The 25,986-nt window shown below is 63.1% G+C and overlaps 3 protein-coding genes across 10 annotated transcripts; all 3 read right to left on the reverse strand.

Annotated features, from left to right (window-relative positions):
• Positions 1 to 16,550, reverse strand: PDLIM7 (PDZ and LIM domain 7). 7 transcript variants are annotated; one of them, XM_080398602.1, is made up of 13 exons: positions 16,409 to 16,550; positions 14,990 to 15,096; positions 11,255 to 11,406; positions 10,911 to 10,941; positions 9,233 to 9,253; positions 4,301 to 4,442; positions 3,890 to 3,926; positions 2,745 to 2,803; positions 2,372 to 2,606; positions 2,114 to 2,294; positions 1,807 to 1,927; positions 1,227 to 1,342; positions 1 to 955 (listed from the first exon to the last, which is right to left on the reverse strand). In XM_080398602.1, exons 2-13 carry the CDS (start codon positions 15,092 to 15,094, stop codon positions 869 to 871), a joined length of 1,287 nt encoding a protein of 428 aa, XP_080254728.1. In that variant the 5' UTR covers positions 15,095 to 15,096; positions 16,409 to 16,550; the 3' UTR covers positions 1 to 868. The 7 variants fall into 7 exon arrangements, with proteins under 7 accessions (XP_080254728.1, XP_080254722.1, XP_080254727.1 ...); XM_080398596.1 differs by lacking the exons at positions 3,890 to 3,926; positions 4,301 to 4,442; positions 9,233 to 9,253 and adding an exon at positions 10,033 to 10,205; XM_080398601.1 differs by lacking the exons at positions 9,233 to 9,253; positions 10,911 to 10,941; positions 11,255 to 11,406; positions 14,990 to 15,096; positions 16,409 to 16,550 and adding exons at positions 5,235 to 5,271; positions 5,628 to 5,782; positions 8,601 to 9,225 and having other exon boundaries at positions 4,301 to 4,455.
• Positions 16,551 to 16,703: 153 nt separating this feature from the next.
• On the reverse strand, positions 16,704 to 20,389 carry DOK3 (docking protein 3). 2 transcript variants are annotated; one of them, XM_080398589.1, is made up of 5 exons: positions 20,269 to 20,389; positions 18,032 to 18,322; positions 17,826 to 17,919; positions 17,568 to 17,740; positions 16,704 to 17,486 (listed from the first exon to the last, which is right to left on the reverse strand). In XM_080398589.1, exons 1-5 carry the CDS (start codon positions 20,353 to 20,355, stop codon positions 16,761 to 16,763), a joined length of 1,371 nt encoding a protein of 456 aa, XP_080254715.1. In that variant the 5' UTR covers positions 20,356 to 20,389; the 3' UTR covers positions 16,704 to 16,760. The 2 variants fall into 2 exon arrangements, with proteins under 2 accessions (XP_080254715.1, XP_080254716.1); XM_080398590.1 differs by lacking the exon at positions 20,269 to 20,389 and adding an exon at positions 19,702 to 19,843.
• A 119-nt stretch (positions 20,390 to 20,508) lies between these two features.
• Positions 20,509 to 25,975, reverse strand: DDX41 (DEAD-box helicase 41; the record flags this gene model as incomplete). The annotated part of the gene is made up of 17 exons (XM_080398584.1): positions 25,805 to 25,975; positions 25,618 to 25,716; positions 25,369 to 25,528; positions 25,211 to 25,285; positions 24,795 to 24,855; positions 24,025 to 24,161; positions 23,698 to 23,770; positions 23,368 to 23,521; positions 23,118 to 23,254; positions 22,762 to 22,924; positions 22,530 to 22,661; positions 22,297 to 22,368; positions 21,911 to 22,007; positions 21,405 to 21,554; positions 21,183 to 21,254; positions 20,882 to 20,992; positions 20,509 to 20,645 (listed from the first exon to the last, which is right to left on the reverse strand). The coding sequence occupies exons 1-17, from the start codon at positions 25,826 to 25,828 to the stop codon at positions 20,509 to 20,511; spliced, it is 1,854 nt and encodes a 617-aa protein (XP_080254710.1). The 5' UTR covers positions 25,829 to 25,975.
• Positions 25,976 to 25,986: the final 11 nt, after the last annotated feature.

Raw genomic sequence — 25,986 nt, forward strand, 5'->3', positions numbered from 1 at the left:
TGGCACTTGCAGAGAAGTGTTTATTAAAGGCACTAAAAGCACCGTGGCTACATCAGCAGCAGCCCAACTGGAGAGTGTGGGTTTGGGGGAGGAATATACAGGCCCGGGATGGCAGTGGCAGAGCACTCTTTGGTAGGAAGCCGTGCCTGAGCCTTGCAGGAGCCCACCAGCCAGCCGGCCACCAACACACACTGCCAGCCCACGGCTGGGGTGGGCTTGGCACACTGCCCTGCTCCCTGGCACAGCCGGGTTGGGGGTGATCCTGCACATCAGCCCCAAGGGAGCAGCAGGCCAGCTGGGGGGGGAACGGGACATGAGACACAGACCACCCACCCCGGCGTGTGGCCAGGGTAGGAAGCCACCACAACAGTTTGTGGGGCAGCCAGTGGGTTGCTGCAGGGAGGGTCCTGGCCCAGGAGAGCCAGGTCTCCAGCCCCACAAACTAAGCACACAGCAGGGAAAGTGGGGGAGAGCTTGGCAGGGGGCTGGTCCTCACCCACTCGGTGATGTGCTAGGAGCATCCCTGCCCTGGCACTACGCTGCCAGGCAGCTGGGCCCCAGCCAGGCAAGGGAGCAGCCCTGCTGTACCAGATCCTCCCCCACTCCAGCCTCAGCGTGGCCGCAGCCACCACACTGCATGGCTTGGGGGCAGCATCCCCATGCAGCATCCCCTTCCTGGGGCTCCTAGGGCCAGTCGTGGGGCACAGACCAGCTATAAGGCTGGAGCCAGGCCAGGAGCTGTCAGGAGAGAGGCAGGAGCAAGGGGATGGGGTGAGGGCCCAGCCTGGCTCCCTGGGGGCAGCAGGCGTTGGGGGAGAGGAGCATGCAGGGCCAGGGGCATGCGTGGGCACAGCTGAACTCCTGTCCCTCACACGTGGGAGAAAGCATGGCTCTTGCAGAGCGGCTTGTCCTTCTTGGAGTAGAACGTCTTCCCTTCCAGGTTGGTCTGGCAGATCTGGGGAGGAGAGCGCCAGACAGTCAGGTCAGGGGTGCTGAGTCAGCCCCCAGGTCTCCCCGCAACAGCCCAGGGCCCAGCACTGGTGTTGCACAGATGCCAGGGAGCAGGAAGCTCAGAGCAGGGTCCCGAGCCACCAGCACAGAGCCAGGTGGGGAACACCTCGCGGCAGCAGGGACCCCCTGTGCTGCTGGTGTACCCCACACAGGGCACAACTGCCAGGGAGAGCCACGGACCCCACCAGCAGCCGAGAGGGAGGCACACGGCTCACCGCACAGACGAAGCAAGTGTCATGCCAGCTGAAACCCAGTGCCTCCAGGAACCGGTCCCCAGCATCGATCTTGAAGTCGCAGCCGCGGCACTTGGTGCCAAACATCTTCTCGTAGTCTGCGAGGAGAGGCAGAGCCCAGGTCAGTGTTCACCCACACAGCCCCTCATCGCAGGGGAGCAGGGCTGCAGCTCAGCCAGGATTCCACAGGCACAGCCTGGGGACAGCTCACTGCCAGCCCTGGGGGGACAATGCCCAAGGCACCTGGGTGAGATGCCTGTGCCGTGCAGGGTGGCCCCAGCCACCACCAGGCTGCAGAAAGGAGGTAAACCTCATCTCCCAGGGTGCAGCACTCGCCGTTGATGTACGTTCTCCATCATCGCCATGGCAACCCAGGAGCGATGGCACTACCCAGCAGCCAGGAAGGACTGGGATGGAGGGCTCCCGATGTTCCCCACGGCCCAGGGGGAGCCCTGCAGGGCAGGGCAGCTCACCCCCCACCCCTGTGAGCAGCTGCTGAGTCCCAATGATGCCTGGTGCCCCAAGGCCATGCAGGGTGACACATGGGATCTCTGGGTCCTACCTCGCTCACAGTAGGGCTGTCCCTCCTCCATGTAGAAGGCACGGTTGCGGATGGGAGTTTTACAGGCGGCACATGTGAAGCACTGCACATGCCAGGTCATCTTCAGCGCGTGCATGACCTCCTGGAGAGGAGCTGCTGTCAGCTGGGGGGGCAGGACCACCCTATGCCACAGGGAAGCCCCATCGAGGGCAGAAAGGGACAAGGGATCCCATGGGGTGGGATCAGGACAGGAAGGGACGGAGCCAGACGATCACAGGTGAGTGGGGAGCAAAGACAGGAGGTGTGGGGCAGGCTGAGGGACACTCACCCCAGTGATCTTCTTCTTGCACTTGGCGCAGCTGGGTGCATAGCGCGTGTCGTAGCACTTCGGGCAGAAAATGGAGCCTTTCTCCTCAAAGAAGCCACCCTCATCCAGCACCTTCCTGCACTGGCAGCAGGTGAACTCCTCGGGATGGTAGTAATGTCCCAGTGCCACCAGGTAGCGTCCCCTGCAGCAGGACAGAGCCACGTCAGCCACGCCAGGGCCCAGGACACTGGTGTGGTGCTGACGGCGGCCAGGGCTCACCTGATGACCTTGTTGCACTTGTAGCAGAGGGGCGTGCGGCCAGGCCCTTCGGGGGCTTGCTGAGCTGCCTGCACGATGGAGCTGCGGTTCTGCATGGGGGTTGGCGTGGCCGGCTGGCTGTGCTTGCTCACCACTGTGCTCGTCTTGTCTGGAGCATAGCGCTCAGCGAAGGAGGGGTCCACAGCCCAGGGTGGGCGGCTGGCAGGGCCAGGGGTCGCAGCAGGAGCCCTGGGGGCTGCATGCACACACACATCTCCAGGACAGTGCTCCCAATCCCTTGGCAGCCCTCTCCCAGCACTAGTGGCTGGGCAAGTAGCATCCCCCAGCACTGCTGCCCCTCTCCACCTGAGCCCAGAGGCAACGTTTTACTCACCCAGTCCGGGGTCAGTCTTCATCGCTGCTCCTGGGGATGGGTCCAGCACGGAGACCTGGCTACAGAACACACAGTTAATCCAGCCTGCCCTGCTCACCCTTGCTGGGCCTGTGCGTGCGGGCTCACCCTGCCCCCTGACAAGCAGGCAGGAGCTGGCCAAGCCCCTGTGCCCAGCCGGTAGCTGGTTTGGTGATGGGGTACCAAGCAAAGTGCTTTCAGCCCTGCAAAGACACAGCATCTCCGGGGTCTCTGGCAACCATTGTGGTGGTCTGGAGAGCAGTGGGAGGGAGCACAGGTCTGCTGGGGTCTGCTGCAGCAGCTCTGGGCTACTCCAGACTGACCAGGGACCCTGGGGACCACAGATCCTGGCTGCCTGCCCACATGTGATGGCTGTCCCCAGCCTCACTGGGGTGTGGAGGGGCTTGAACATGACCCAGCACAGGGAGTCCCAGGGTCCAGCTCTGGCAGAGCTGTGGACAGGCAGGGCTCTGCCATCCCTGCCTGCTAGGCAGGGCCAGGCTGGTCCTGGGAGGGTCAAGGTCTGTGTCCCCCAGCAGGCTGCCAGCACTGTGCCTAGAAGCAGGCAGGGCAAGCCAGAGCCAGAGAATCATGGCCCACCTGAGAAAGGGGACAGGGACAGAGGGAGAGCTGGCGGCTCTGCATCTCTCCAGGGCAAAGACAAGGAGACAGCTACAAAACCAGGAGCATTTATTTGCGGCAGAGCTGGGACCCAACAGTCCCACAATGCCCAACAGAGGCATTACGGAGAGATACTGGCAAAAAAAGGGGTGCTGTGCACCACCTGTGCCCATCTGCACAGGGCAAGGAACAAGACCCCCCACCTCAGGCCCAGCTCCCTTCCCTGTCCCCACACAGGGAGAAGCTAGTGGCACTCACACAGCTCTGCCCGGCTGTCACAGAGCCCCACGCCAGGCTCACAGGACATCATGCCCCCCCATCCAGGTGCTGCCCAAACATGACCACACTGCCAGCAAGGTTTTGCCAGTGCCACCAGCCACCCCGACCCGCTGTGTCTGTGACACCACGGCATCCCCAGCTCGGTGCCAGCAACACGCAACGGGTCCTGCCCAGGACATGCAGCCCCACGGCTCCTGCTGCCACCCTGGTGCACACACTCCCCTTACCTGGGCTTTTTAACAAACACATCGTCATGACCCTCCACTGAGCGCAGCAGGAGAGAAAGGAGGAGACAGAGTCAGTCTGTGGCAACCAAGGCCCAGGGACAGCAGGAAGGGAAAGCCAGGAAAACCGGCCTCTCCTCCCGTTGTCTTCCCGCCCCAGCACACAGCCCTGCCCGGCCGTGGGGCAGGACATGGCCCCGGCTCTGCAGCTTGACCACGAGCCCACATACCACCTGTGCCATGCACAGTCCTGGGCAGCTGTCATCGACTCACGCTCCCCAGAGGGTCTGCGCGGGGTCAAAACCAATGCCCCTCCTGCCATGTCACCCCACAGCCTCTGCCGGGCACAGGTGGCCCTGGCAAAGCTGGGCACCGCTGGGCAGCCAAGCAGCACTGGGCTCTGTGGGAACTTACAGCTGTCTGTGCCCACCAGCTGGGACAGTTTATGGAATGAGCGGGACTGGGAGGTCCCGGTGCGGGGCTGCCAGTCCTCAGCATCCTCTATCAGCCGCAACTTCCCAGGGTCGCATGTGGGGGTGCTGGGGGGCTCCAGCGGCTGCAGGGGCTGCCTACGAGTGACAGAGGGCAGGTGCTCAGCCAGCTCCGCACATGGACCCTGCTTCAGGACAGGGCAGCACTCTCAAAGGTGCCCTCACACATGCTGACCCCCTCACCAGACCCTGACACTCATTGCTGCTCCTCCATGCCCCAGCCAGACCCACGGGCATCCCTGTGGCATTGAAAAAAAACAGCAGCACAACAGGCAGTGGTTGGCCCGTGGCTCAGTGCATCCCCCTGCACACACAGCCAGCCCTGCAGACAGGGCCCTCGTGAATATGCCAGCACTCACACCCGACCAGCCTCGCAGCTGCTCCACTGCCCCATGGGACATCGTGCCCCAGGTCCAGGCACTGCCCAGCACCTCCCAACGCCCCCAGCAAAGTGTTGCCAGTGCCACCAGCTACCCCCACCCAGTGTGTCCAGGACACCATGCTGCAGCCTGGCCTCCTCAGCTCGGTGCCAGCAGGGCCCAATGGGTCCTGCCTGGGGCACACCCAGCACAGGGACACCCTGCCTGGGGACCGCCTGCCTGGCTGCTGGGTGCCCAGGCAGGACCCTCCCCAGGTGAGGGTCAGAGCAGTGGCTGAGCGCTGGCAGTGCCCATCATGCAGCTCTGCCAACAGCTTGGCTCTAGGGAGAAGAGGGAAGAGGAGGAAACAGAGACAGCAACAGGGCAAAGAGCTTCCCCAGAGCCACTGCAAGCAGCGAATGCAAACCAGCCAGGTGGGCTGAGCCCCGGGCGGGCACCCCACGGCTCCTGCTGCCGCCTGGCACACGCTGCTCTTACCTGGGCTTTTTAACAAGCTCATCCTCACGATCCTCCACTGAGCGCAGCAGGAGAGAGGAGGAGACAGAGTCAGTCTGTGGCAACCAAGGCCCAGGGACAGCAGGAAGGGAAAGCCAAGAAAACCGACCTCCCTGCCCACCAACCCCTGCCCCAGCGCACAGCCCTGCCCGGCCGTGGGGCAGAGCACGGCCCCGGCCCAGCGGCATCACCACGAGCCCACGCACAGCCCGGGCAGCTCCCGCTGACTCAGTCGCCCCAGAGGGGTCACACCAGGCCAAAACCAATGCTCTGCTGCCATGAGGCACCACAGCCTTTACCCAGCTGCCGTGGTCCCGGCAAAGCTGGAAACCTCCGGGCAGCCAAGCAGCGCTCGGCCCTGCAGGAACTTCCTACCATCTGTGCCCATCAGCTGGGCCAGTTTACGGAAGGAGCGGGACTGCTGGGAGGTCCCGGTGCGGAGCTGCCAGTCCTCAGCATCCTCTATCAGCCGCAACTTCTCAGGGTCGCATGTGGGGGTGCTGGGGGGCTCCAGCGGCTGCGGGGGCTGCCTGCGAGTGACAGAGGGCAGGTGCTCAGCCAGCTCCGCACATGGACCCTGCTTCAGCACGGGGCAGCACTCTCAAAGGTGCCCTCACACATGCTGACCCCCTCACCAGATCTCAGCACTCACCGCTGCTCCCCTGTGCCCCAGCCGGACCCGTGGGCATCCCTGTGACATTGGTAAAAATGGCGGCACAACAGTCAGCGATTGACTCAGCTCCGCGCATCCCTCCCGTACGCAGCCGTGGCCCCACAGAGGCACGAGCCCCACAGATGCCAGCAACATTCACTCCTGACCAGCCCTGCAGCCGCCCCACAGGACATCATGCCCCAGGTCCAGGTGCAACCCACTGTAAGGACACCCTGTTCGGGGACAGCTGGGGCAGGACCCTTCCAAGGTGACAGTTGTGGCAGTGGCTGAGCAATGGCAGTGCCTGTCGCGGGGTGAGCGCAGGGTGGGCTCTGTGGCTCCGCAAACAGCTTGGCTTTGGGGAGAGAACAGGAGGACAGAGGATGAAGAGAAGAAACGGTGGTAGGGCAAAGAGCTTCCCTGGAGTCACTGCAAGCAGCAAGCACGAGGGCCAGCCAGTGGCACTCACCCAGCGCTGCCCGGCCACCCTGCCGGCCCCACCAGGCTCATGGCCCCTTGCACCCGAGGTCCAGGTGCTGCCCAGTACCTCCCAACATGCCTAAGCCAAGGTTTGCCAGTGTCTCCAGCCTCCTCCAGAACGCGTTTGCCCAAGAGGCCGCGGTTCAGCTCAGCCTCCCCGGCTCAGCGCCAGCCATGCCCAGAGTCCTGCCCGGGACACGCAGCCCTGTACGCCACGGCTCCTGCTGCCGCCTGGCACACGCTGCTCTTACCTGGGCTTTTTAACAAGCTCATCCTCACGATCCTCCACTGAGCGCAGCAGGAGAGAGGAGGAGACAGAGTCAGTCTGTGGCAACCAAGGCCCAGGGACAGCAGGAAGGGAAAGCCAAGAAAACCGACCTCCCTGCCCACCAACCCCTGCCCCAGCGCACAGCCCTGCCCGGCCGTGGGGCAGAGCACGGCCCCGGCCCAGCGGCATCACCACGAGCCCACACACAGCCCGGGCAGCTCCCGCTGACTCAGCCATCATGAAGAGTTGACTTGGGGCTGAAATCAAGACCCTAGTGCCACAATCAAGCCCCCAGTGCCACATCACCCCACAGCCTCTGCCAGGTTCTGGCTACCCAGCAGAGTCCAGCACCACCAGGCAGCACCGAGCCCTGTGGGAACTCACTGCTGTCTGTGCCCGTCAGCTGGGCCAGTTTGCGGAAGGAGCAGGACTGGGAGATCCCGGTGTGGGGCTGCCAGTTCTCAGCATCCTCTATCAGCCGCAACTTCCTGGGATCGCATGTGGGGGTGCTGGGGGGCTCCAGCAGCTGTGGGGGCTGCCTGCGAGTGACAGAGGGCAGGCGCTCAGCTGGCACCATGCACGGACTCTGCCCGGCACTGCAACACAGGGCAGCACTTCCAAAGATGCCCTCACACACACCAACTTCCTCGCCAGACCCTGACACTCACCACTGCTCCTCCATGCCCCAGCCAGACCCACAGACACCCCAGCGGCATCAGAAAACGGGCGGCACAACAGCCAGTGGTTGGCCCGTGGCTCAGTGCATCCCCCTGTACACAGCCCCAGCCCCACGGAAGCCGGCAGCATTCGCTCCAGCCCAGGCTCCCGGCCACCCCCCGGCCCCACGAAAAAGCCGGTGACACTGACCCAGCACTGCTCGGCCACTCCACACCAGCATTACAGGACATCGTGCCCCAGGTCCAGGCACTGCCCAGCACCTCCCAACACCCCCAGCAAGGTGTTGCCAGTGCCACCAGTCTCCTGCAGATCCCATTTGCTCAAGAAGCAACGGTGCAGCTTGGCCTCCTCAGCTCGGTGCCAGCAGGGCCCAGGAGGTCCTGCCTGGCATGCCCAGTGTGGGGACACCCTGCCTGGGGACACCCTGCCTGGGGACCGCCTGCCTGGCTGCTGGGTGCCCAGGCAGGACCCTCCCCAGGTGAGGGTCAGAGCAGTGGCTGAGCGCTGGCAGTGCCTGTTGCAGGGCAAGTGCAGGGCAGGCTCTGTGGCTCCACCAACAGCTCAGCTTTGGGGAGAGGGAAAGAGGAGAAGGAGCAGAGAAAAGAAACAGCAACAGGGCAAAGAGCTTCCCCAGAGCCACTGCAAGCAGCGAATGCAAACCAGCCAGGTGGGCTGAGCCCCGGGCGGGCACCCCACGGCTCCTGCTGCCGCCTGGCACACGCTGCTCTTACCTGGGCTTTTTAACAAGCTCATCCTCACGATCCTCCACTGAGCGCAGCAGGAGAGAGGAGGAGACAGAGTCAGTCTGTGGCAACCAAGGCCCAGGGACAGCAGGAAGGGAAAGCCAAGAAAACCGACCTCCCTGCCCACCAACCCCTGCCCCAGCGCACAGCCCTGCCCGGCCGTGGGGCAGAGCACGGCCCCGGCCCAGCGGCATCACCACGAGCCCACACACAGCCCGGGCAGCTCCCGCTGACTCAGTCGCCCCAGAGGGGTCACACCAGGCCAAAACCAATGCTCTGCTGCCATGAGGCACCACAGCCTTTACCCAGCTGCCGTGGTCCCGGCAAAGCTGGAAACCTCCGGGCAGCCAAGCAGCGCTCGGCCCTGCAGGAACTTCCTACCATCTGTGCCCATCAGCTGGGCCAGTTTACGGAAGGAGCGGGACTGCTGGGAGGTCCCGGTGCGGGGCTGCCAGTCCTCAGCATCCTCTATCAGCCGCAACTTCTCAGGGTCGCATGTGGGGGTGCTGGGGGGCTCCAGCGGCTGCCTGCGAGTGACATTGTTGTCTGTCAAATCTGGCAGATCCCCACACCATCACTTCCCTGGGGCTCCTGCACGCTTCCCCCAGCACAGACCCATAGCACACCAGTACCTGAGATTCCGCATGTTGCCTTACTCCCCACACCCCCTATTCCTCCTCCGTGCAGGACAGGCCCATTAAGGACCGACTGAGGACTGACCACCATTCTAGCAGTCTCGAGACTGGCCCCAAGGGCCAGGAGGGGAAAGGACAGGGCAAGAATAAGCCAAGGTCAAAAAAATCACCAGCAGAGGAGCTGTACGAGAGCCCAGTGCACACCTGTTGTGCCCATGGCAGTGCTGCCTGCCTGCCTGGCCCTGGGCAGGGTGCCCAGCACAGCCCAGCAGCCCTCGCCCAGCCAAGACATGTCTCAAAGAAGGAAGGGACCACACGTGAGGACACTGCAGGGCCGCAGCAGCTGGCAGGGACAGGCAGCACTCGCCCTTCAGGCTAGGGACAGCTCGCTGCCAGGAGTGACCCACCCACACGAGCAGAGCAGCACATGCTGCCCGTCCCTGGGCTGGTCCTGCCCCAGAGAACAGGGCACTAGCAGGGGAGAGGCATGCAGGGAGGACAGAGAGAGCAGGCCAAAGGCTTACTGACTTGTCAAGGCTCAGCACCTGTAGGAGAGAGGGAAAGAGAAAGGGAGGAGAGAAAGAAAGAGAAAGGAAGGTGAAATTAGACCCACAGCACCCAAGAAATTTCCAGAGCTCACCTACAGCCTGCACTAGTCCCCCTACCCCTGAGACTCATGCCCAGCTTGCCCAGGGCCGGGAGCACACTGGGACAGACACCAATGGACCAGACCATGCCTCCCACAGCCCCCCAGACCAGGCCTAGCTGCCCAGGGCAGCCAGGGCTGCGCGTCCCCGATTGCCCAGTTTCAGGGCATCATGGCAGCTCTTGGCAGGAGGTGCAGGGACCAGCAGCTGCCGGACACACCACAGCCAGGTGGGCAGCCTGCAGAGGCACAAGCTCCTTCCCTGCAAGTGGGGCGAAGACAGTGCCGCACAGGGCTCAAAGGCTTCACTCTGCCCAGCCCGTTCCAGCAGCCTGGGGACCAGCAGGACATCCCCAGGCAGCACTGGCTGGTGGCCACAACGCAGCCATTGCCTTCCTGCTACTGCAGATGCCAGCAAGTGTCCTGCTGTGACCACTGTGTCACGCCCTGCAGGACTCCCCACGGGCTGACATGTCCCGGAGTGAGGGACCAGCACGTGCGTGGTTGTGTCCCCACACACTGACAGTCCTGTTGTACCACCTCAGCACCAGCTGTGGGGGACCCCAGCACGGCCACCGTCACCCGCTCCCACCCACGGGTGCCTGGCCTGCAAGGCGCAGCAGGGCTGGGCAGCAGGCTCCCCCCAGTCCTCGGGGAGCAGGATGGACAGCAACATACCCATTGTGCTGGGGGGTGCAGGTGGGCGCCAGGGGTGCATACGTCACGGGTTTCGTCACCAGCCCAGGCCGTGGGTTCGGAGGCGAGCCGGCCCCGAAGGGCCGAGCTGTTTTGTTGAGGGCGGTGCTGGGAGCGAAGTTATATTTCAGGGGTTCAGAGCAGGGGAGTGAGTCCTGAGCGAGACAAAACACACAGACACAGGCTCACATGTCAAGCAGCATGCAAGGGGCAGCCCCGGGCCAGGCAGCACAGCAGGCAGCTAGGCAGGAAAGCTGGATAGCACGTGCACCTCAGATACTGGGCTCTGCCAGGCTGGCACTTCTCTCCATGGGGCCCAGTGACAGCAGGTCACAAACCTGGCCCAAGGGTTACTGGAAGATTAGCAAGTGCCCCAGACGCTTGCTGCTGCCCAAGGTGGGGTGGTGCATGCACACACTGATCACAACCATTCTGTGGCATGAAGCTGAACGCGTGCAGGTGGCTTCCATCCAGGAGCCACCAGTCACCAGCCCCAGCCTTGCCTCTCTGCGTCAGGGCGCTCCCCAGCACTAGCAAACATGGGGCCCTGAGGCCGTGCTGCAGCTGCCCGGCCTCCTCCCCTGCACCCCTGCCCGCACCCAGCACCAGCGCGGGCACAGACAGGCAGCGGCCAGGACCCAGGCACCCTCTGGGCAGACCCCGCTCCCTCCAATCTGCCATAGTGCAGGGGGCAGAGCTGCTCCTCCAGTGGGGAGTTTTCCAGCCCTCCAAACACATCCCAGTCTCTCAGAAGCCTGCAGGCCCCAGGAGTGAAGGTCCATCTGTCCATCTATGCTCAGAGATTCCCCTCCCCTGAGACAAGGCTGAGCTGCTGCTGCAGCACCAGGAGCAACACGTACCTTCTGCGGCTTCCCCAGGTGGTTCTGGGCTCTGCAAGAGAGAAGACAGCCAGGGAGGTGCTGGAACCAGCCCAGCCATCACCGGGACGCTGGTACCCCAGGGATGTAGCACCTGCCCGTGAGGAGCCACGGCTGGCTGGCACTGCCCCATGGCTCACAGGTGAGGGCCAGCAGCCAGGCTAAGCCTCATCCAGCCAAACCTTGGGCCCAGCCAGGGGCTGCCAGGCTCTGAGCAAGAAGTGATGCTGGGAGATGGTGGTACCAAGGGATGGCACTGGGCAGTGGGCCCTGGCTCCGCTCCAGCCACACCAGGACCCCAGGTTTGCAGGACCTGTGAATCCTACCTGCTCAAGGTGAGGCTGAGCCTGTCCCCACAGGCGCGGATCCTGTTCTGGGCCTCAATGTGCGTCATGGAGCTGGTGCTCTCCCCATCGATGTATAGCACCCAGTCGCCCACTCCCACGCCAGCCTGGGCCGCCTTCCCACCTGGTGTCAGCTGCAGGACAGACAGAGTCAGGGAGAGACAGGCCAGCTGAGCAGCAGCGTTGGGAGCGGAGGAACACCCTCATCCTCAGAACTGGGCTCTGCTGTGGCCCAGGCTCCCCTGTGCAAGGCTCAGCCCAGCCTAGGACACCCATACAGGCCTGACCAGGGGGAGGAAGGGACCCATGGATCACTCCCCCATTTTTCAGTGCATCAGCCCAGAACAGCCTCTTCCCCTCTGCAGCAGCAAGGCACCCAGCACTGCCCAGTCCCTGCCCTCCGGCACAGCTCGGGGCTATGCCAGCATCCTGGGGTCCCGTCCCATCCCAGTGACACCAAACAGTGGAGATGGCACCAGCTTAGCCTTAGCAGTAGGCCCAGCTGCCCCTTGGAGCCATCCCCGTGGTCCTGGGGCGGGATGGGAGCGCAGTGAGTCAGAGCCCACCGGCCAGCCCACGTCTTGCTGCAAACCACAGGCATGTCCAGCCCTTCGCCTGGGGTGAGTGGGGCACAGGGGAGGCACCCTCCAGGCGTTGCCCTCAGCCGCCTGTGCTCCCATCCCAGTCCCATTCCCCTCCTGGTGCCAGCAAGCGCAGACATTACCTCATTCCCACAGAGGAGCAGGAGTCCCCCGGGGCAGGGAGACACCCGCCCCCACCCACGCTGCTCCCCCAGACCTCACCCCGCCGGGGCAGCCGGGAGCATGGCCACAGGTTCCCCTGCCCAGCCACAGTGCCAAAGATGCACCTTGCCCTCAGCACGGCTCTACATCAGCCCTATGCTGGGAAGCACAGGCTGCCCTCCCCTCCCACCAGGGACGCACAGCCGAAGGCAAGGAGGGCCCCGAGCACCACACACAGCTCCCAGGCACTGACAGACAGACAGACGTGGGCAGGCTGCAGCCATTCCTGCTCCTCCAGCACGGAAGAACTCGAGGCGCTTGGACGTGAACCAAGTATTTCCTCAAGTCCTGCTCAACATGAACATAAAAGGAGCGAGCCAGATTCCCAGCACTGTCAGAGGGCTGAAAAAACCCTGCCGCCGAGCCCCTGCCCCCACCGCCCGTGTGCAGGGTCTGGCTCACCCCAGAGATGTGCTCCCTTTCCCCACACCAGCACCGGCTCTCCACGTGAGGCCAAACCCCACACCTGGGCTGGACGTGACCCGGCTCCATCTGCATCCCACTGCCATCCCCAGCGTAACACGGGCACCCCCGCACCACCCAGCGCCCGCTCCTGCCCGGCATGGGAGGGTGCCCTGGGCAGCCAGTGGTGCTGGCCGGCTCCTGGTCGCACTGCTGCAGGCCCCAGCTTGCTGCCCTTGAGGGCTGGGGAAGGCGTGGAGCGCCTGCGTGGGTTTGGAAGCAGGAGCGGGAGCTGGGAGAGGTTTTCGCACAGATGCCCGGGAAGGGGAGAGCACAGTAGGCTGCGTCACACAGCCGCACCCAGCCCGGCCAGCCCCGCCACGCTCCCCTTCCCCCTCTGCGCCAGCACACCAAGAAACCCCCTTGGCAGGTGCCAGCTCAGCTGGGAGCCATGGCAGTGCCAGCACTCCCACTTTCCACCCAGCTCCGCTAACCAGGGCTTCCTTCCTGCCCTCTCCACCCAGCCAGTCCTTTGTTCCCCATGCCTCTGTCACTGCACCCAGCAAGGTGCCCACCGGGTGCCCCAGACATGGCCTCGGCCAGCATGGAGGGGAGTGGGGCACCTGCACAAGGGCCCAGGCAGCATTTTCCAGTGCCTTCCCACCTGTAGCGCTGAGGGTCTCTCCTCTTCCCCAGCTAGCAGATGCCAGGACATGCCACACACCATCCCACTCCCCAGATGCCAGCCTGGCTCCAGCACAAGCAGCTCAGGACCACGGTCTCGCTGCCTGCCTAGCCAAGGTGTCAGGACCCTGGCAGAGCTCCTTACCACGAGAGCCACATGCACAGAGGCCCAGGGCAGCACCTCTTTTGTTTGACCGCTGAGCAAAAGCGGCCTTGCAGCTCACCCAGTAGTGTCACAGTGATGGACGCAGCCAAGAGCTGAAGCACACTCGGTGCTGCTTTCCCTCCGTGCTCCCCCACCCCACCGAGCAGGGCCCCGCCGCAGCCCTCAAAGCCAGGGCAGGACACTTCCTTGCAGCCTGCTCTGGCAGCCCCAGGCCTGGCAGGACAGCCTGCCCTGCCAGCAACGCCCTTGCTCAAGGGAAGCAGTGGCCAAGAACAGCAGGATGCTCTGGGCAGGAGAGCCGGCAGAGAGTGAGCGAGGTGGTGTGCTCTGAGCTGGGGATGCCTCCAGGATGCAAAACAGTGCAGGGTCATCCCTTCCCATCAAACAGGGCCAACTGCTACGCCACACAGCCCAGCCTCACCAGAGAGCCCCCAAAAGCTGGCTACATCCCCTGGGATGTCCTCGCTGCTCCTGCCTGCCCTGCCAAAGCAGCGCTGCCCAAGCCCTGAGGGTAGCACTGGCCTCCTCATACAGCGGGGCTGTTGCTTTAGAGGCCCCTGCCCTAGAAGGCTCCTCCATCCGACCAGACCCTTTGTTAAGCGCTGGCTCACAGCCAAGAGAAACATTTTTTAGACAACAAACTCGCTGAAGCCGTCTCTGCGTGCTCGGCAGAGATCGACAGGCCCCAGGGCAGCAGTGCTGGCAACACCAGCCCTGCACGGTGCCCTCAGGGTCTGTGCTCTGAGCCGGGGTGCTGCAGACCCACGCTCTCCAGGGCAGGCATGCGGTACCAGGCTCCTGCTGAGGATAAGCCCTGCACGCAGCGCTCGGTGTCACGAGCAAAGTTATCCTTTGAGAAGCAGCCTCGGTGCCAGCTGCCAGAGCGTCAGCAGCATGGACAACACAGTCACATTCCAAGGCTTATAAGGCAATTGCGTGGCCAGAGCCATGGCCAGCACCCACCCAGGGGGACCTGGCCACCGGGGAACAGGGACCCACACACACATAGGGGCCAGACCTGATCTGGGTGAGCATCGCACCAGAAGCGGCTTGCACCAGGTGCCTCAATCGCAACCAGCCAGCAGCACAACTCTCATTTATGCTGGAGAAAAGAGATGATTTTGTGGAGGAAGCCACATCCCAGTGCAGGCAGCAGCACAGACTTCCTCCCCTCCCTGCCCATTTTGGGGGCCAGCTCGGGTGCAGAACTAGCTGCCGTACAGCGGGAGGGAGGGCAAACGGACACAAGCCAGGTCCTGGGATGCTGAGCCCAGTGTCAGGGTGCAGACTGGGAGGCCAGCCCCACAGCTTGGAGATGGCGAGAGCAGACTGCCTCCCCCTGCGGTGGGCATGCTCCGGAAGGGGCCTCCCCTACCCCCCTCAGCAGCCAGAATGACTCTGCAGAGTCTGTACAACATTTCACATCCCTGCTGCGGTCCTCTGCCCGGAACACCCCCGTGCTGGAGAACAGCTGCAGCTGATAAGGCACCAAGGAGGCTGTGTGGAGCCAGGCAGGGCAGGACACAGCACTCCTGGGGTCCTGGCTCATCTGCATCCCCCATACAGCTCTGCCTCAGCCACCTGGACGCAGCCACCGTGGCCTCGCATCCACAGAGGCAGGAGGAACGATGGATGGATGTCACCAGTCTCAGCTTCTCTTACCCTGGAGATCGAGAGTGGCATGCTGAAATCCTTTCCTCCTTGCAGCCTGAAGCCCCAGGGCGCTGGCCCATTCAGCATCACCTTGTAGGATTCCATATCACCCATCTCTGCAAGGGAAGAGGGGGTGATCCTGTTGTCAGAGTACATAGGAACAACACAGAGAGAGCAGGTGAGGAGGGGGCCTGGTGCCTGGCAGGATGGGACAGGAGAAGACAGGTCGTGTTTCCAGCAGTAGCTCCACCCCAGCCATCCTATACTATGGTTAGAGACGCACCCCAAGTCTATCAGCATCTCCTCCAGCAGCGTCAGAGTAGAGGGGCCCAGGGTAATGTTGACTAGCACCAGAGAGCCGTGCACAGCCCCACTGACACCTGCAGTGGAGCACCCGTGGGCTCTGCTCTCCTCCTCCCAAACCCAAGACGTGCTCTCCCTTGCAGCACTCACGCTGCTGAAAGTCAAGACTGTTTCAAACCATGGGGAAGCAACAGCAGGTCCGTAAGGATGGGAACCAGAAGCGTTTTTGCTGGGTGAATTAGCAGCAGCAGCACAGGAGCTGCGTGATGCCACCCGAGGCACCTGGCAGAGCAGCCAGCCCGGCGCTCCAGCAGCCGGCCGAGCAGATGCTACCTGGGAGCGAGCCCATCTCCGCGCACGGAGCCAGGCACTGGGAATCCCGACGCTCCGCTGCCTGCCAGGGCTGCGCTGACAGCTGTCAGCCGACCAAGCCTCCGGGCAGGCGGGCCAGCCCCGGCCTCCCCGCACCTGGAAGGAGTCGCCAGACCCCCGCGAAGCCCCCCCAAGGACCTTCCTCCTGCCGCTGCCAGGCGGAGGGAAAAGGCCAGCTCCGGAGGCCCGGGCTCCCCCCCGCGCCCCGCAGGGATGCGGGCTGCCGGCGGGGAGGCGGCAGGGCCGGGGGCCGGCGTGCCCCCGCGCTCCCGGCCCGGTGCGGGCTATATAAGGCGTGTAAGACGACACCAGCCCGCTCCCCACTCGGGAGCGCCGGGGAAGGCTGCGTGTCAGGCATTCCCACCGCCCAAGCCCCGCCGCGGCGCCGGAACCAGGGTGGCCTGGAGCACGCAGCCCCCCCGCCCCACCGCGGGGCTGGGGTCCCCAGCAGCCCCAGGTCGGGCAGCCCTCCTGCTGCTGAGGAGCCGCCGGGCCCGGCCGCCAGCCTTGCCCCGCCGGGGCCCCAGGCCCCGCTGCTCACCCCGCCCCACACGGCCTCGCTTCCCCAGGCTCGGGGACCCCAGGCCCAGCCCTGCTCCACAGAGTCCCCGGCCTCGCCTCATACGGGCCCGACCCCGACCAGCCGCCCCACCCCCGCTTCCAGGCCTCAGCGCTGCACCCCTCATGCACCCACACCTCCAGCAGAGGACGAAGGCCCCAGCCCTGCCACGGCCCGCCGACCCCCCGACTCACCCGCGGCCGGCCGGGTCCCCGGCGGAGCGGGGCCGAGCGGGCGGCGGCGCCGCAGCGGGGAGCCGAGCCGAGCAGGCAGCCACAAGGCTCGAACTCGGGCACCACCCCCGTCCCCGTCCCGCCTTATATAGGATCGAGAGGGGGCGGAGCCGGCGGGCGACTCGGCCAATCAACGCGTGCGCCTACCTACCGGGGTGGGCACAGCGGCGCCCCCTGGCGGCAGACGCGGGCTGCCCCCGCGAGGCCCGGTAGCACCGGCCCCGCGACCCACCCCCGCAGCACCGGCAGAGCCGAGTCCGGCCCAGGCTGTTTATTCACGGCACCGCATCACCGAAGGGCGCTCAGCCCCGGCTCAGGCCCAGTCCCGCGGGCCGGACGTCTCCCGGCTGAGCAGCCGCACGAGCTTGGCCCGGAGATTGCGCTGGGGCTTGTGCCCACGGGGCCCTGGCAGTGCCTCCTGCCCTCCACGGCCCCAGCGCTGCTCCGGAGGCTGGGGGCTGCCCCGGGGGAGCTGAGCCAGGGCAGCCCGGTTGTCGTAGAGGGGGCCTGCCTCACTGCTGTGGCCCTCGGGGGCTTGGCGGCATTCCAGCTCCCACCGCCCTTGCCCTTCCTCCTCCTCCTCCTCCTCCTCCTCCTCCCTGGCTGGACCCAGCTCCGCCGTGAAGATGTTCTCATAGAGATGCTCAGGGGGTGGCTTCCCCGCGGCCCAGGGCTCGCTGGCGCCTGGCTGCCCCAGCACAAAGAGGGGCTGCTGGCTCCGGGCGATGGAGGCATAGATGATGGGGCCCGTGCCCTCTGGCTCTGGTGAGGGGAAGCAGAGGAGGCTGGCAGGGGGGTGGGACGCAGGTTCTGCACCCCCCAGGGGTGGGCTGGGCTGGGGCTCCTCAGCCTTAGCGCCCCAGGGCTGGGGCTCAAGACCCTGTGCAGAGAGCTGGGGGTCTGGAGTGTCCTTGCCCTGCTGCTGGCAGGCAATGGCGGCGGTCACAGCCCGACAGAGCTCTGGGGCCCGTGGGGTGCTGAAGGTGAAGGTGCCCTCGCCAGAGTCACTGCGGCGGCCGGCCTCAAAGGAGAACACCATCTGCGAGACCAGAGGGCAGGGTGAGATGCTGGCACCAGCCCTGGGCAGTGAGCAGCCCCAAGGAGGGAGGGGGGCACCCACCTGATCCTGGCCAAACTTGCGGAGGAAGGGGTAGGGCCAGGTGAGCAGGGGCTGGCGGGACTGCGGGTCCTTCAGCGTCAGGCTCTGCGGAAGGGCCGAGAGCAGGTAGTGCCCGTGCAAGCCGCAGCGGGCAGCTGCATCCGTCTGCACCACCAGCACCAGGAATTCAGTCACTACAGGAGCAGAGCAAAGCGGGGGTCAGCACTGCAGCACTGAGCTGGAGCCCACCCCAGCCCTATCCACTGTCCCTCCACGTACGGTCTTGCCAGGAAGAGTATAGGGAATTCTCCTCCATGGGGACAGCAGGGCTAGGCTGGGTCCTGGCAGCACTCTGCACCATGTCCTTTGTACCCTGAAACAGAGGGATGTGAGTGTGGTCCCCGGCGCAGGGGAGCATGAGCTCCCCTACCTGCCCATGCGCCCTGGAGCCCGCCGGCTCACCTGGGGCAGGAGCAGCACAGTACCTGGAAGGCCAGCTGGCACAGCTGGGTGATCCACTCGTCCCGCTGCTCAGCTGCCAGCACGTAGTTCTTTTCTGTCGTGGTGAGGTAGAAGGCAGCGGTGGCTTTGGGGCAGCTCTCTATGCCCGCTGGGCCCACAGACACACAGTCCGAGAGACGGATCACCCGGCGGGTGCTCCGCTGCAAGGTCTTCTCCAACGTCATGCCATCATCCCGCACGTCAAAATTCTCCATGCGGGCCACTCCAGAGGGGCTGGCGGCGAAGAGCTGGGCTCGCATCTTCCTCCAGGACCTCTGGGGCATGGGAAGGGCACAGACAGGAGAAAAAAGGTCAGCAAAGAGATGCCTGCTGTGTCCCGACAGCGCTGCCCTCCATGTCTACATGTGCATGGGCCAGCAGTGCTCAGGAAGAGCTGTATGGGGCAGCGGGGGGGCACAAGGGGGTCCCAACCTGCACCCACCGGGTGCTACGGAAGGGCACAGAGAGCTGGGGCCAGCATGGACCCCCAGAGCTGTGGGATGGAGTAGTCCCAAAGCTGAGTTGAGGGGGGGCCTTGCCCTGAGCGAGCTCTGCGTGGCTCTCTGCGTGAGTCATGCTCACTCCCAGCTCGCCGAGCACCAGGTCCTGCTCTTTGTTCCCTGCTGCAAGTGCCAGCCTGCCGCCGCTGCAGCTGAGCTCTCGAGCTGTTCTCAGGACAGACCCTGATGCAAATTAAAGCCATTTTGAGCTGCTGAGGCTTCTGCTGGCAGCCTCACATCTGTCAAGCACAGCCAGAGCCTGCAGCTAGCCGCCCGCTTCCTCCCAAGGGAGGCTCTGCAGCACCAACACCTTCCCAGCCTGTCATGGGATAGAGGGGGCGCGTGCCCCCACACACCTCAGAGGCGCAGAGAGCCTCCACCCTGCAGAAACCAGATTCAGCCAAGCACCCAAAATACACACCACCGCCAGCCTGCCCGCCTCCTACGCAGCAGGGCACTGGTGCTATGCACGCGGGGCCTGCCCGTCTGGCTTCCAGGACCTGGCTCTCCCTCAGCGGGGAGGTTGGGGCTGATTGCAGCCCCCTGCGTGGCCACGGCTGCCCCACTGTCGTAGAGGGGATGCCACTAAGGCATGGCCAGCGTGCCAGCCGGACCCGCTTCCCCAATACCCATCCCACAGCTCGCTGGTGCTGGCTCAACTCTGCAGGGACTCCCACCTTGTCGCCCATACCATGCCCAGAGGGCTGCAGCACTCAGTGCCCACCCCGAGGGCTCAAGGCAGCAGGCCAAGGCACGAGGGGTGCCCCACAGATGGCGCTGACCCCACAGGGCCAGGCTGATGGAGACTGGGCCCAGAGACACATCCCACACGCGGCCCCAGTGCCCCTCTCCCACACATATGCTAGAGCTGCACCTCATCAACACGTTTATTGCCTCATTGTGAATCACATGGTGACCAAGCGAGAAGAGGGACCCTGCGCACAGGGGTGAGCCTGAGCAGGTGCCTGCATGGATGAGTCCCCTCGGCCACGGGGAGAGCCCCGTTTTTGGGACTGCAGAGCCCAGGGCCCCCCTCCGGGCAGCTCCGAGGGGTCTGGCTCCAGTCCCCCCTCAGCAGGCTGCTGTGGGCCCAGCCCCAGGCATCAAGACAGATCAGGGCAAACCCTGTACCCAGCCCCAAATCCACCCTTTACCTTTCCAAATTTGCAGTGCTGCACATAGAGGATCCCATCCTTCACGGGTCTCTCCATGAGCCCAGTGCCCCCCTGACAGCCAGCACAAGGATGGGGGACTCAGGCTAGCAGCAGCGGAGAAAATGTGACTGCTGCAGCCGAAGCAATTGCATGGGGCAGACTTCCTTCTCTCAACGACTTCCCCTTTTTAGTGTGTGGGATGAGGGGCAGAGGCTGGGCCACGGGAGGTGTCTGTCCATCCACCCTCCCCCTCACACAAGGGCAGTGGGGCAGAACGCACGCAGGCGGAGCACAGGAAGCACCTAGGGGACCGCCCGACAGGAGCACAGCACACTCCACCTCGCCCCGGCTGCATCGGAGCGTGTTTGGGGGACACAGGAAGAGCCAGCAGCTGAGGATACACAAAACCAGGTAACGCAAACAGTTCTGGAGGAATTGAGGGGCTTGGGAGAGGAGTGATGTAAGCCCCTGGCACCACCACTGCAGGGGGGTGGCAGGAGCAGCAGGCAGCTGGCCACAGGCCAGTTGCCCCACCTCAGGCTTCTTCCTCCCCTCAGGCACTGCTACCTGCTTGCCGCTTGCCCAACACACCGCTGACATTAAAGGCTGTTGCGGCACAGCTCCACACATTTCCTCCCGGGGCAGAAGCTTCATCAGGCTGAGCTGGCAACAGCCCTGCTGGTCAAATGCCTGGAAAAGGGGCCACAGCAGTGCAGGACAGGCCCCCGGGCTTGGGAAAGGCACTGCCCCGTCAGAAAGGGAACTCGGGCCTGTGCAGGGGGAGCGCTGGGCAGCCCACTCCCCAAGCTAGAAGTCCATAGAGCTGTGGGCCAGGTAGTCCTTGCGGCCGATGTTGCTGACTTGCTTGGTCTGCATCGCCTCCAGCTTGGGGCAGTCGGTGATACGATGGCCCAGGCCGCCACAGAAGGCACAGCCCCGCTCGCCTGCAACAGGAGGGATGAGGTCAAGGGGAGCTGTGCCACACCAGGGAAGTGCTACCCCCCCAGCCCCCCCAGAAGCAGAGGGGCTACAACAGCATCTCCTCTGCTGCTGCAGCACCGAGCCGCCCTCACGGGCGGGCAGCACCAGCCCCGCGGCAGGCAGGAACTGCCCCAGGGGCTGGGGGTTCTGGCCTCAGCAGTCCTGAGGGAGGTCCCTGTGCCAGCCCATGGTCTCTCACCTCCAATGTCCAGCATGGTCTCGTCCCCACAGTGCAGCACCTGGAGCACCGGCGGCACCTTCTGCTTTGCCTCCAGCAGCAGGGCCTTCAGGTCCATCAGCACCGACTCATCTAGGGGCAGAGAGGGATCAGACACAGCCCAAACAGGGGCGGGGAGCACTCACACCACCACCTGTCCCCCACAGGCCATCAGAACTTGTCCCTGCTTGCTCAGGAACAGCCCCCTTGCTGAGGCAGAGGCAGCTCCATCACCCAGCTGCCTCCTCCATCGGCAGCCCCCAGCCCCACAACTGTTTCTCACCACAGGCCTTGTTGATGAAGGTGGTGGCAATGCCAGTGTTGCCTGAGCGGCCTGTACGCCCGATACGGTGAACTGTGGAGAAAAAGACAAGATCAGGCCTGGGGGAATGCAACGTGACAGACCATCCTGCCCCCAGCCACTGCAGAGAAGCACAAACACAGAGCCTCACAGGCCTCCCACCCCTCCATGCCCATGTTGGTCCCCCCAGGACCCAGTCCCTACCATAGTTCTCAATCTCCTCTGGCATGTCATAGTTGATGACATGCTGGATGGCTGGGAAGTCCAGGCCCTTAGAAGCGACATCGGTGGCAACCAAGACATCCTTCTTCCCATCCCGGAAAGCCTCGATGGCTTTTGTCCGTTCCTCCTGATCTGCAAAGGCCCAGCAGAGAAGATCAAGGACAGAGCTTCCAGTCCTACTCACTGCAGCAAGCCCTATGGCCTCGGAGCCAAGCATTGCTCAGCCGAGGCTCCCCCAGCAAAAAGCATCTATGCAGCCCTTCCCCAAATAAAGGGCCAGAGGGACCTCTAGGTCCCATAGGGACCTCCACTGTGTTTATGCCTGGTACATACAACATGGCATTTGCTCCCGACACTGACTCAGCCCCTCCTCATACCATCACAAATTGCTGCAGGCTGGGACCTTCTGTGGCTACACACAACCCTGGCAGGAGTGGGGTCAGGCAGGGCCACATCGCAGCCTAGGCCTCCCCAACACCCTCACTGACCTTTCCCTCCATGGATGGCCACAGCCTCCACACCCTTGAGCAGCAGGTACTCATGGATCGCATCAACATCCGCCTTCTTCTCTGCAAAGATCAGCACCTGCGGCAGCACAGACATCATGGAAGAGCCGCCTTTCTGTGGGCTGGCACTGCTGGCACCAGCACAAACCCTGGGAAACCCATTCCCTCTTGCTGAGCAGAACACGCAACAGCTCTGAGCCCAGGACCCGCTCATCCGTGGAGCACGACTCACAGCTCACAGGCCTACCCCACGGATGGCAGAGCCTTGGGGCATCACAGCCCCGTCCCCACTGCCAGCTCCACCCATGCCCCGGGGCTGTGACATGCCCACGCTGCCCCCAGCCATGCTGCCAGAGTGCATTACTCACAGGTGGCGGGGTCTTCTGCAGGCACTCGAGGAGGTACACCATTTTGGCCTCCTCTTTCACATACTCCACCTCCTAGGAGCAAGTACAGGGAGGGATCAGGCAGTGGAGGAACTGCCCTTGCTTGGTATCCCTTAACCTGTTGGGAAGGAGGGCCAGCCTCCTAGCAGGGGGAGGCATCAAGTGAATGGTGCTGACCTCCCACACAGGCATGGGGGAGCACCCAACTACTTCACCTGCACAACATCCAGGCTGGCAGCACCTGCTCGTCCAACATTAATGGTGATGGGCTTCACCAGGGCACTCTTGGCAAAGTTCTGGATCTTCTTAGGCATTGTGGCACTGAAGAGAAGGGTTTGCCGCTGGCCCTGCACAGGAAACACAGTGCAAGCAAGGATTTAGCACTCACTCAACCAGCTAGGTGCAGCAATTGAGCTTCAGCGTGCTCATACTGTGCCAGTTCAGTACCTTGAAGTAGGAAAAGATGGTACGGATGTCCCCCTCAAAGCCCATATCAATCATCCTGTCAGCCTCATCCAAGGCCAAGTAACGGCAGATGTCCAGGCTCACCATCTTCTTCTGCAGCAGGTCCATCAAGCGGCCAGGGGTTGCCACCATCATGTGTACACCACTGTGGGCCAAGAGAAGGCCACTGTCAGGCACACCCATGCAGGACACATAGGAAAAGTCACACCCACTTGGCACATCGCCTTCATCCCCACACTTTCCTAAAGCCATCTAGCCAGGGTGCCATCCTACCAGAAAACAGAGCCCAGCTCCAGTCCCACATACATCCCCACCCCCACCCTCCCCAAAGGTCTTACTGTTTGATTGTCTCCATCTGCTCCTTAACAGACATGCCCCCGATGCAGAGAGCGCAGCGCAGCGGGGGCAGGCCGTCCTCCTGCAGCAGGCGGCAGTAGTATTCAATGATGCCGTGGGTCTGCCGGGCCAGCTCCCGCTAGAGAGACAAAACTCACTCATTCCCACACCTCCGTGTAGGGAGGATCTGGGATTGCCACTACATATCAATCAAAGCTTCCTCCTGTGGGTCACCACTCCCCCAACACTCACCGAGGGACAGATGATGAGTCCATAGGGTCCCTCTCGCTTGGAAAACGGCAGCCTCTTCTCTTGCTCCAGGCAGAACATGATCACCGGAAGGGTGAACACCAAGGTCTTCCCAGAGCCAGTGAATGCAATGCCAATCATGTCCCTTCCAGAGAGGCTGGCAGAGAAATGGGGCCAATGGTGAGGAGGAGCATCACAGAACGGCTCAAACCTCCAGGGATGAGCAAGGTGATGTGGTGCATCTGTCACCAGGGAAGAGCGCCTGGTTCACACTGCTGGGTGGGCTGTCGGGAGCAACTGCTTCCCACTCTGGGATGGGGACAGAGCACTCACATTGTGGGGATGCCTTGGATCTGTATGGGTGTTGGCTGCTGGATTCCTTTTTTCTTCAGACCCCTCAGGATAGCTGTGAGGAGAAAAAGGCACACACGCATTCGTGACCTGAAGTCTTCCCCCTCTTTCCCTCCTACTCATGTCCCAGCCACAGTTCTTCCACCAGTGACAAACACCCCTCAGGCCAACAACTAAGAGATACAGTCACTGTTAGAAATTTAAGCTGTGAGCCCACTAAGCGTTAAAGATTCAACAGCTTCACTCGCTGACACGCATTTCCCAGAAGAACACTGCCTGCCGCCCTGCCAAGCTCCTCTCCTGGCCCACCTGCTGGGAACTTCATCTCCTTGAAGCTCTTGATGGGAGGCGGGATGCCTTCCCCCTCCACCAGGATGTGGTACTTCTTGCGCACACGATCATGCCGTGCCTCCGACATGCCCAGGATGTAACGAGGTGCTCTCCAGCTGCAAAGGCAACAGAGGAAGGTCATGGTGCAGAATGAGGCTGGGGCTCCAGAACCAGCAAGCACCACAGAGACCCAGAGGAACTCCCTGCTGGGGTCCAGTATCCCACCAGGGAAAACAGATAACCCCAAAGGGCTTCATAGTGTGAGCACAGGAGCAGATTCAAGCCAGATCCATGCATTAAATATTTCTCCAGTCTCAGTAAGTCCCAAGCTAACAGCTGAGAACAGTCTATGGATGGAGGATGGAACATGCCAAAACCTTTTGGACACATCTCTATCATCTCTCTGACACTGCCCTGAGCAACTCTGGCTCTGTATGCTTACATATGTATGTCTGTCTCTTTCTCTAGTTTAGTTACCTCCAAGACTTAAACTAGAAGACTTGAGGCGGATCTTTAACATTACTCTAGCAAACCTTACTGTATATAAAACAATATCCAAGGTGACTCATATCCAAGGTGACTCAACAGCCTCCGACCTTACATACAGTGGTTACAACAACAGAAAGTGGAGTAAATGACAAACCAGTGGCCACAGAGCAATGCTCCTCTTACAAGTATGGCCCCTAGTTCCCTTCAGCCATGGAGAAGTGATGTTTTCAGGAAGACCACCTCTGTACCATGAAACGTACCTAGTTTTAATTGGATCATCGTAGGTGATGCCCTTTGCCATCTCCTTCACTGACATCAAAGCTGCAAGAACAAAACCGACGAGGTCAGTGCAAACTCTCCATCTCCCGATGTACTTAACCTCAGCACAGAACTACTAGGGCAAACAGTTTGGGAGATCATGTCCAAGACAGAGGAGGGAAAGCAGTATCCCTGACAGACCCTCGGGGTACAGCAATACCAAGTGCTGCAGTCTACCATGCCCTAGGGCCTGCCACAGCAAAGTCTTAGCTAAACCAGGCAGTCAGATGCCAGCCGAGGGATCCCCTTGTGACCTCCTGTCCCATCCCTGGGTATGAACATCCCTGCATGTTGCAAGGCCAATGATACCCCTACTGCTGCCCTGACAGCTCTGAGACACAGCGGTCCTGCCACTTACCTCGGCCCTCTGCCACACTCTCCAGGATCTTCTCTTCCTCCTTCAGCTGCTTCTCCTTGGCTGACTCCTTCCGAGCTGGAGGAAGAGTCAGGGAAAGAGTGAGGAGGTTTCATTGCCACCTCAAAGCCACCCAACTCTACCGCCAGCCGCTCCCCCACCTTCCGCCTTCTCTTTGAGGTGCTGGTGCTGGTCCAAGAGGCTAATATTGGACTGGGGCCCCAAGGGGATGTCATCCTCATCACCCCGCTGCTCGCTCCCGCTGTCCCGCTGCTCCTCCTCTGACACCACCTTCCGCCGCATCTGCAGCAGCTTCTGCAGCTGGAAGAAAGCAGGTCGAGGCGGAGTGAGAGGCCCCGTGTCGGAAGGGACGCTCGGAGCCCTCCCCGTGCAACGCCGGGCCCCGTTACCATCTGCTGCTTGCGCTGCTTGACGGGCACGTAGGGCACGTAGTCTTCATCCTCCTCCCCGGACAGGTCGGACGTCTCCGCCGCCTCCTCCCGCTGCCTCTGTGGGGAGACGCGAGATGAGGCGGGCCCGGGACGGTACCAGCTCCGCCGGGGCTCCCGGTACCGGCTCGGCCGGGCCCGGCCCTACCTTCCGCTCAGCCCCGGGCTCCATGGCGCCGTCTCCACGCAACAGCCGCGCCGCCCCGGAAGAGAATCCCGCGCGCCGGAAGTGACGTCTCCGAGGCCGGGCGCCGTTGCCCAGCAACGCGGCGGAGCGCGCCCCTAGCGGGCCGTGGCGGGAGCGCCGCCCCGGGCTCCCCGCGCGCGGCA

Source organism: Falco punctatus (assembly GCF_963210335.1).
Source record: "Falco punctatus genome assembly, chromosome: 8".
Lineage (NCBI taxonomy): Eukaryota > Metazoa > Chordata > Aves > Falconiformes > Falconidae > Falco > Falco punctatus.

Excerpts from the sequence above, each read along its gene's own strand:
- PDLIM7 (XM_080398602.1), bottom strand. The coding sequence starts at position 15,094 with ATGGGTGATATGGAATCCTACAAGGTGATGCTGAATGGGCCAGCGCCC. Across the intron at positions 11,407-14,989 it reads TGCCACTCTCGATCTCCAGG|CTGACACCAGGTGGGAAGGC; the intron begins GTAAGAGAAGCT and ends TCTGTCCTGCAG. Across the intron at positions 2,804-3,889 it reads GTGTTTGTTAAAAAGCCCAG|CCAGGTCTCCGTGCTGGACC; the intron begins GTAAGGGGAGTG and ends TGTGTTCTGTAG.
- DOK3 (XM_080398589.1), bottom strand. The coding sequence starts at position 20,355 with ATGAAGCTTCTGCCCCGGGAGGAAATGTGTGGAGCTGTGCCGCAACAG. Across the intron at positions 18,323-20,268 it reads GTTGGGCAAGCGGCAAGCAG|AGGTCCTGGAGGAAGATGCG; the intron begins GTAGCAGTGCCT and ends CCCATGCCCCAG. Across the intron at positions 17,741-17,825 it reads ATACTCTTCCTGGCAAGACC|TGACTGAATTCCTGGTGCTG; the intron begins GTACGTGGAGGG and ends CTGCTCCTGTAG.